The 9,775-nt window shown below is 40.6% G+C and overlaps 1 protein-coding gene and 1 pseudogene across 4 annotated transcripts in view; one reads left to right on the plus strand and one right to left on the minus strand.

Annotated features, from left to right (window-relative positions):
* LOC119899948 (gastrula zinc finger protein XlCGF57.1-like) overlaps window positions 1-8,797 on the plus strand; it is an 80,657-nt gene extending 71,860 nt beyond the window's left edge. Inside the window, exons 2-4 of one of the 4 annotated variants that reach the window (XR_005443966.1) lie at window positions 2,169-2,223; window positions 4,994-7,484; window positions 7,625-8,797. Coding sequence is in view for 3 of the 4 variants with exons in the window: in XM_038714857.1 (XP_038570785.1) it covers window positions 2,148-2,223; window positions 4,994-6,891 (1,974 nt within the window). In the remaining variant the exon portion in view is untranslated. Of the gene's footprint in view, window positions 1-1,496; window positions 2,224-4,993 lie in introns of those variants that run through there. The other 3 variants (XM_038715236.1, XM_038714830.1, XM_038714857.1) reach the window with 3 other exon arrangements.
* Window positions 1-9,775, minus strand: part of LOC119887775 — an 878,746-nt pseudogene that overhangs the window by 479,736 nt on the left and 389,235 nt on the right.

Raw genomic sequence — 9,775 nt, forward strand, 5'->3', positions numbered from 1 at the left:
ACAATTCAGGTGTTCGTTTTGTGTTAAAACATTTACAGCAAAGGAATCTCTGAAACAACACAAGTGTGCTGGTGAGAGCAGTGGAAGGAAATGAAGCTGCAGAGATGCTCGTTGAGCAGATTCCTTCCAGCAGGACTGAAGTACTGAGGGCAAGACTTGGCTCAACACTGATCAGGATCATTATTTGGTGGTTTTCCGGGTGTCACCTGTTCATCACTATGACTTGAGACAAACTTTGATTTCACACAGCTGGACAGCTGATGTCTTTGATTTAGCCACGTTGTGTGACACAGATTCTGAACATTGAATTTCTTTTCTTGTATGAAGAATTAATATTTTCTCTTTGTGTCATGAAATAAGCTGTGATGGAGTCTCTCCCAAACATCCTTTCTTCACATTCTTCTGGTTAATAAAACCCACTGGGACTCAGAAATGACTAATGGAAAGGAAGTGACAAGTGTCCAAATTCTCAACAGACCAGATACTCTCATATCCCAGGAGATGGAAGTCACAGCACATGACTCTGAACTCAGGAACAAAGGACAGAGAACAAATTTTTAAATGTACATTAAAATATGTTATGTGTTTCTGACCTTTATAAAATGTTTTGAGTTGAAATGCTGATTTGGATGCAGAGGAAATAAACCCTGAACTATCAACATTCTTGCTTCTTTATCCTTGTTTATATGAAGAAATGAAGTGTGGATGTCTTCAAAGTATGACTCCAAACTGCTTTTCAGCAGCATGTTAAATAATTTGGGACATGTAGGTCCTGGTGTTCAACTCCAAAGACATGTTTCAAGGATTTTTCTAAACAGATTTTTTAGTGTGCTTAGGCTCTTTGGATAGCTAAAAACGTGAAACTATCTACACAATGAATGAATGAATCATTGCTTGTAATCAGAAGAAATATAAATAAAATTCTAAATCTCATATCCCTTCAGAATGGTTGTGGATCTGCTGGTAGATTTACGTAGGTCTAAATTAGGATCTCCCATTAACATAGGTACAGGGCTCCAGGCTAACCTTTCCACTGGTAGCCCTGTTGCGACCAACTGAGAAAATTGGTTGTGCCCTTTTTTTTTTTTTGGTACACTTATTGATAAATGACCGCTGGTAAGAGGTGAGGGGGGCTCAGTGTTTTGGGTGATTCATCAGTCCCTGCATGTTTTGTGTTTCTTACGCCAGGAATCCACTGACTCCGGCTACGGCACGTTACAGCTGCCTCACTGGAAGCGTTTCAGCAGCGTGCAGCCTGCTTCACGATTTTGACTTGTTATTAATTTGTCCTTTTGTGCTTTACTACCTTCTTCACAGCTCTCTGTGACCCCGTTTCGTTCCATCAACTTCAGGCTGCATTTCCCACATGGAGCATTTCAAAATCTGAGCATTTTGCTGACGTGTTTAAATTTTCTCCACATGGTGTTTTATTTTGAAAGTTGACCAGATTCTCTATGCTGTTCTGTGTCTGACTTCCTGCCTGGTTTGGTCTGTTCTGTGTTGCTTGACGTGGCTTGCATAAAAAATAGACCTGCTACCTGAGGCCGTGAACTGCATTGGCCACATTGCCTACAATAAAAACACAGCAGAGCATTCCCCTCGTACTGTAAGCACCTGATCCCCATCCCGGCGCTGGCTGAATCTACATCTGTCCACTGCGGAGGCTCTATCCACAACCTTGAGGAGTAAATGGTATAAATGCGGAAGCAAGTGTACTTCCGGTGGCTAACATGCTAACTTTTCCTTTCGTTACCGTAAGATGCAGCCGGAGTTCAGCAGCAGAGCCTGCATGTGAGGATCAACGTGTTTAAGTGGACTCTGTTTAAACTTTCGGGATGTTTCACCTCAGACTCATCTCCTGTTAGCCAAGAATGCTAAAGGAAGTTAGCTTGTTAGCAGGAAGTAGCCGGAGCCGGAGCTCGGCCTCACAGTCGGAGCAGCTTCCATAGAGACCAAACTGTATTTTTCACGGAGCCCAAATGTCCAAATGTCCAGATAGAGCTGTCTGAATAGACTCTGTGCTGTTCCCTTTATCTGAACATGTTTAACATCTGAATTATCTCCCGGTGTCCTACGAAGCTAATGCAGTTAGCTTAGCTTGCTAGCTGGAAACAGTCTGGAGGAAAAGCTGCTGTGAATCAGTAAAAATGTCTAAAGTGGAGAACGAGGAGGAACTTTGTGGACAACGCAAACTACTGGACGCTGTTTTCAAGCCTGCAGCAGGTTTGTGCACTTTACTGCTTATTCTCACTGTAAACTGCTCACATCCTTTACTGCGCATCAAAACATGCGTCCTATCTTCTAAGGTCATTTACACGTCAACAATAACAACACAGCTCCCCATTTATAGTGACTAAAGGTTAAACCGTCTCATCACCCACTACCCACTTTTGATTTGGCACATTTTGATTGAGGTTTTAGTGAAACGACGACAAATTCTAGTAGCATCAATCAATACATGACCATCACTTCATAGATCTGAGGCAGAACATTCAAAACGATTATGAGAACTGAACCTCCACATAGATTCAACATTTTATAAAGAAAGGTATTATATCTATGTTCTTATAAAATCTTTTTTTCAACAAATATGCACGAGTAAATTTAAGTAAAATCTTTTTTCAGTCCTTTTTCCTCTACAAAATAAATCTCTTCAAAGTAAAATAATGTTATTCAAGTGAATTAATCAAACATTTATTATACATTTGTTATAAAGTTATTGAGGAAAAATCGAAATCGAAAAATAGATCGCAATAATTATCAATATTGTTTTATTGCCCACCCCTACCTGAAACCCGTGTGAACCCTCAAACGAAGTGAAAGCTTGTCCAGAAAACTGAGGTTCATTGTCCAACATTAGGACCTCCATGGCCGGCAAATATTGGCTTGAAATGGACGATGATGTCTGTGAACCTGCTGTGAGATAACGCTGCAATCTCTACATACCTGGAAAAATGGTAAATAATAAGTAGGTATGTTTTGCTTTTGAGGACAAACAGGTCCACCCGCAACGTTTGCCTTGGTCTGTCAGGGCATCCTGATGGCATCAATGGCTCCCTGTGGTTTTGCCGCTCTTGTATGCATGTTATGCAGTTGAAAACCATTTCGTTCACTTGCTGGCTGAGCCCAGGACACCAAACTGACTGGCGAGGGCGTTCCTTGCACTTCACCACAAATGAGTGTCCTTCATGTAGTTTGGCTAGCACATTCAGCACGGGTTCTTGTTTTTCTTGTCGGTAACTTATCAGTAGCTCAGCTAATGCATACAGGGCAGTGACAAATGTATCCACATTCATTTGCTTCTGTTAAATTGTGCACTACATTCTTTTTCTACAAGGAAGGAATAAAAGCTGTCTCTCACTTTGGGGTAACTTGTGCTTGTTTGCGTCGCTGAGCTTTAGGCCTCTCCGATCACCATTCGCATCGTCTCCCATACAATAGATTGAGGTAGTCACCTGGTTCTCCTTGGAGCTTGCTGTTAGGTTGCTTACGCTGCAGAGCTTCTTGAATCTCCTCGTGGCTTGGAAAGATCAAAAGGCTCCAGTGGTCGGATTCTAAACGAAACACAGGGTGTGTTACCCATTCTGCTGACTCCTTCCTCGTTTGTCTCCGCTGTTACTCATTTAACCTGCTCCCCGGTCTATGCTGAGACAAAGTGCGAACTGAACGTGAACTCTTTATTCACTCGCCGCCCAGGAACATTTCTCCTTCCAAACCCCAGCCCTCACACGTCCCATGATGCCTTTTGTATTAAAATCTGCTTCTGATCATCTAAGGTCAGGCATTTATGTCATCAACAACATTAACACCACATTTTCTATGAAGGGTTGAAGTAACGGGCATGAGGTAGAGTGGGTCGTCCACTAATCGGTGGTCATAATATTTTGGCTATGATTTATATACTGTTGTCGATTAGGCCCACATTGTGTTGTTATTGCACTGTATTTTGAGATTTGTGTGATAGATTAACTTTAGTGAAAAGTAATTTGTTGATATAAACTGTTACCAACCATAGTATCATTTATGAAAATTTTAATCTCTTCTTTGGAAATTAGAAATTGTAGATTGTGAAGTACTTTTTAAAATATGGGCTCAGTCAAAACAAAGAAAAGTCATGTATACTTCCATTATTCTAGGTACAACCTTATATACAGGGTTATTTTTGCCAGTTTGTCTTAATTAAAGAGATTTTAAGTGCAGGAACATTGTTGATATTTGAACTTAACTGCCAAAAAATACACCCCTCACTTCAGTGTTCCGTCAGAAGCTCTGTCCCCCAAATCCTTGGATTTAATGCCCCTGTGTGAGTAAGAAAATGATAATGTGCAAATGGAAACTACTTAAAAATTAATAAAATTGCACCTAATGTTTTAGTATTGTGATTATTTCTCTAGATATAGAGGTGGTTGCTGTTAACTACTTCAAGGACTATTGCGTGCAGTTTACTTTTATGTAGGGATGGGGATCGAGACCCAGTTCTATAAGGATGTGGTTAAAAATTTCTTAAAACCTGAAAATCAATAAGGTCTTAGCTTATCAAGACTGCTAGCAAGTCTAGCGGTTCCTATAATGTAATGTTGTGTCTCAAAAGACAAAGTCATGTCGTTTCAATCAAATCTGATTTAACTTGAAATGCGATGAATAAGGAAAATGTTATTGTATGTTATGTAGTGATGGGCACGATATGCAGTATTTATCAGGCTTAGCTTGGCAATTAGCAAATCAAGCAACATTGAAAGCTGTCTGTCTTTAGTCTTAGCTGTTCACCTTAGTTTGGGTTTACATGTGCATGTAGCATTAGCATGAAGTCACAGTTGCCTATATTGGTACTCTGACGAAACGCAAAGTGTAGTTTTGTTTGAGTTTGTGTATATATTGAAGTCATTCAATGTGCATAATTTCTCCACAGGCTTACGAAAAGCGGTGTTAGTGGTTTAAATGTTAACAGGAAGGTACAATGAAACATCTGTATGTATGTCATTATTCTCCACAGACGTCCCGGTGCTGCTGGTGAGTGAGGTTCCCACAGAGCAAAAGGAGCGGTGTCCCACTCTGGACCAAGTGGACCCACCAGAGCCCCCCCACATTAAAGAGGAGTGGAGCCCCAGTCTGGACCAGGAGGACCCACCAGAGCCCCCACATATTAAAGAGGAATGGTGCCCCAGGCTGGACCAGGAGGACCCACCAGAGCCCCCCCACATTAAAGAGGAGTGGTGCCCCAGTCTGGACCAGGAGGACCCACTAGAGCTCCCACACATTAAAGAGAAGGTCTGGACGAGTCAGGAAGGAGAGCAGCTTCGAGGGCTGGAGGAAGCTGATATCACCAAGTTCACATTCACTCTTGTCCCTGTGAAGAGTGAAGAAGATGAGAAACCTCAGTCCTCACAGCTTCATAAAAGACTCACTGAAGCTAATGGAGAAGACTGTGAAGGCCCAGAACCAGTCAGGAAGTCAGATCCAGATAGACATTTACAACAAGATACTGACAAGATTTCCTCTGAGACAGATGACAGTTGTGATTGGGAGATGTCTGCTTTAAACTCTCTGCAAAACAATGAAGTACCTGTAAGTGATGTGGAATGTAATACTGGAAAAACATCAAGTAGCTCTTCTGAAAGTGTTACAAGCCTTGACCAAGAGGGACATCTGCAGGAAGACAATGGAAACCAACCAGAGAAACTATCTAGTTGCTCAGTTTGTAAAAAAACTTTTCAATGCAGAAAAAATGTTGCGAGGCACATGAAAATCCACACAGGGGAGAAACCTTTCAGTTGCGCTGTCTGTCATAAAGAATTTGGCCAAAAGGAACATCTGAGACAACACATGACAATCCACACAGGAGAGAAACCCTTCAGTTGTTCTGTGTGTGGTAAACAATTTGCGTTTAAGACACATCTGAGACGACACTCAATTGTCCACACGGGGGAGAAACCCTTCAGTTGTTCTGTCTGCAGTAAAGGATTTGCACGAAGCTCAGCTTTGACCTCACACTTAAGAGTTCATACAGGAGAAAAACCTTTCACATGCTCAGTTTGTAAAGTAAGTTTTGGTCTCAGAAGCAATTTGATCACGCACATGAGAATGCATACTGGGAAGAAACCTTTTAGCTGTTCAGTTTGTGGAAAAGGATTCGCACAACATGGAAATTTGACACGACACTTGACTATCCACACAGGGGAGAAGCCATTTAGATGTTCAGTTTGTGATAAAGAATTTGGAGGAAGGGAAAATCTGAGACAGCACTTGAGTGTTCACACAGGGTCGAAACCATTTAGTTGTTCAGTTTGCGGTAAAAGATTTGGAGATGGGAGAACTCTGAGGCGACACTTGACTGTCCACACAGGGTCGAAACCATTTAGTTGTTCAGTTTGTGGTAAAAGATTCACACAACATGGAAATCTGAGACGACACTTGAATGTCCACACAGGAGAGAAATCATATATTTGCTCAGTTTGTGGTAAAGCATTTGCACGAAAGGGACATCTGACAGAGCACTTGACTGTCCACACAGGGGAGAAACCATTTAGTTGTTCAGTTTGTGGTAAAGAATTTGGAGGACGGCTAAATCTGAGACGACACTTGACTGTCCACATGGATGAAAAACCGTTCAGTTGTAAAGTTTGCGGTAAAAGATTTGGAGAGGGCAGAACTCTGAGACGACATTTGACTGTCCACACAACGGAGAAACAATTTAATTGTTCAGTTTGTGGTAAAACATTTGCACATCATGGAAATCTGAGGCGACACTTGACTGTCCACACAGGGGAGAAACGATTTAACTGCAGTGTTTGTGATAAAAGCTTCACTCGGCTTCATATTTTCAAAAATCACAAGTGTGCTGGTGACAGCAGAGGAAGTAAATGCTCTGCCGATTCCTTCCAGCAGAATTGAAGTATCGAGGGCAAGACTTGGCTCATCTCTGATCAGTTCCCTATGATACTGACTCCAAATAAGTCACATGCATACCAGCAGAACAAGTCTCTGAATAACTAAAATGCTAACGCTAGTGAGCTAGCGCTTTAGTATAAAGTTTCACAAAAAGCAACAGAAAAAAGTTATCGCACCTAACCTACTTCTTTCATTGTTTAATTGGCTTCAAAGGGGGCTTAACGTTCACACAGTTTCACTTCACTGTCCCTCAGTACTTCAACATTAGTCCAACATCGCCCGGAGTACCACCCTAGCATATAGCGGTTATTTTGTGGCCGAAACATACTCACTCCTGGTTGTTTTTCTCCATCTGTCTTTTTTATTTTCAGGATTGTGAAGTCCAGCAAATCTCTGTCCAAGTGAGGAGTAAACTATATGTATAACTTAGTAACGCACACACGAGCTAATGTAGCCCCAGCTTCTCTCCGCTGCACTTTTGAAGACCGCAACAACCCGGGGATCTCATCTTTCTCGGTCAAAATAGCAGAATGAGGAATTTATTGCTTTAGTCAGCTGCATCTACCTTCAACACTGACTGGACATCCACATTAAAGGTGCTGAAGTTTCCCTTTAAAGCAGAGGTTACGATTTCTCCAACTTTTTTCCGTTCAGTACTCAGATGCCATATGTATTTTATATGTATCTATTTCGGCTGAATTGAAGGTTGTGATGACGCTTTGTTTCTTTACCACAGGACAAACGCAGCAATGCTGATGATTTTGGCCCGTCACTACCGTTAACAAGCCGAATTGTCATGGAAACAATTATTGCACTTAACCCTAACCCCACAGCTCCACTCATTGTGGTGCGTTTCATCGACATCCCATAATCCAACAGAAGCAAACACAGGTCATTCAAATAGCCGGCTTCTTAGGAGGAGTATGTGCAATTGATGGCGCTCATATAAAGATAAACTATTTTATCTTTCATTTCCAATGTGTATATCATAATGTATTCTCTTGAAAATTCTTTGTCAAATGTTTGTTGAATGTAAACTCCTCTTGAACATTCAATGTGAATTTATCTGAGAATGAAGGAAATCTCTTCAGTGATTGGTCCTTGGCGACATCGTCATCCAAAATCCTGTTTGTGTCACAGCAAAGTGTCGTGAATCAGCACAAAGACTGACACTTAAGATTTAGTCCTACACTTCACTCAGATTAGGACTGAGATGCTTGATAACGTATAAGCTCAGATTTGAGCCAAGATTTATTTTTAGTCTTTAGTCAGTTCTTTGCTGAGTTCTTATGAGTTCTTCTTTCTACTAGCTCATTCAAGTCTGTAAAGTTTTGATTTCATCAAATCTTCCAGTGAAAAAATAATATTTTGACTTGTTTTAGTTTTCTTCTAAAATCAAGTGTTTTGACTTTGATTTTCTTTTAATTTATGATGTGAATCCATGGTAAACTTTTGGAAAAGTTACCATTAACATGTGTAATGCTTTAATAAGTTTGTTGATCATTTGGAAAGCCAAATAGTTATGAATAAGTAATTTATAGATCATCTGTAACATGAATAGTAAATGATCCAACTGTAAATCATCATTATGAAGAAGGTAGAGTAAAATATTTGTAAATGTACTGCAACCTAAAACAAGCAGTTTCTGGCTGTTTCATGTGTTTTTAATGATGAGAAAATGTAGTGTAGTCCTCATGTTCATAACTTCATCTAATGGTGTCTCTTTGTGTTCGTCACTCAACCTCATTTTAAGATCAACACTGCCATGGCCGCACAGATGGGTGCAAGTGGGGCTGGACAATTCTGGGGGACCTCTCAGTCTTAACAGTCAACATGAGGGCCAATGTTTACTTTATCAGACCAACCCTATTGCAGCTAATAAATGTACAGCTTTTGCTGGAAAAGGGAAGAGCTCCTATTTGTCTTTGTGGAGAGCTTTAATCATCAGAAAATATTATGTTTAATCTTCAATACTTGCTGAAGAGGCTTCGTAACGTTTTTACAAAATAGAAGTTAATTGTTGTCTCGGGCTGTTCGTTGTTTACTGGCACTGGTAGGATTTTAAGGTTTTGTATAGTTCTGAAAACCACAAAAAGACTGAATGCAAGGCACGGTAAGTTAGGCAAGAGAAAAATAAAGTGTATACTGCATGCTTGTCCTGCCTAAATCTTGCACAAAGCTTCCTCTCTCTCTCTCTCTCTCTTTGCCCATCGTGGACATTAGGGCGAGGACAGGGGGGATCTGGTGTTTTGAAACTTTAATCATTTCACATCAAAGTATGTTATAACTTAAGTGAAATGCTGTATTCCTGAGTTTAAAGAATACTGAACTTCTCTGCTTCCCATGTGATGTTACAAAGCTTTCTTTATCAATTCTGACAGGAAGGTGTAATAAACATAAATATATGTAAACTGCACAACTTCAAGTAGTAATTCATGATGGAGTTGAGTAACAGCTCGATGAGGAGGAGGTGCTGCTGAGAATGACACTCTGTTATAACAGTGCGTGTCAGCGTTTACTGATACCAGATGCAACTCCCAAGAGTGTTTTTTTAAAGGGAAACTCACAATGGAAAATACACATATAACCCATAAAGAAACCAGCTAGAACTTGCCATTACCTGTGACAAACATATTATTTTATAGTGGGACAACCAACTTCAACTTGTCAACTCACCAAGTTGCTGCTATTAACCTGCATTAAAATGTATAAGAGCTACCAGGGAGGGTGACCATGTCTGTCTTAACAATGTGGTAAAAACAGAAACAGAGTGCACACTGCCCGATCAGCAGAAAAGGACTAGATGTGACTGTTTGATCTGTAAACTGTGTACCGTGATGATGAACTGGCGATGATCTTTACCTAATGGGGAAGGAAAACGTGTCTT

This window comes from Micropterus salmoides, unplaced genomic scaffold, assembly GCF_014851395.1.
Source record: "Micropterus salmoides isolate LMB-PRFRI ecotype aquatic unplaced genomic scaffold, ASM1485139v1 Ms_hic_scaffold_1, whole genome shotgun sequence".
Taxonomy (NCBI): domain Eukaryota; kingdom Metazoa; phylum Chordata; class Actinopteri; order Centrarchiformes; family Centrarchidae; genus Micropterus; species Micropterus salmoides.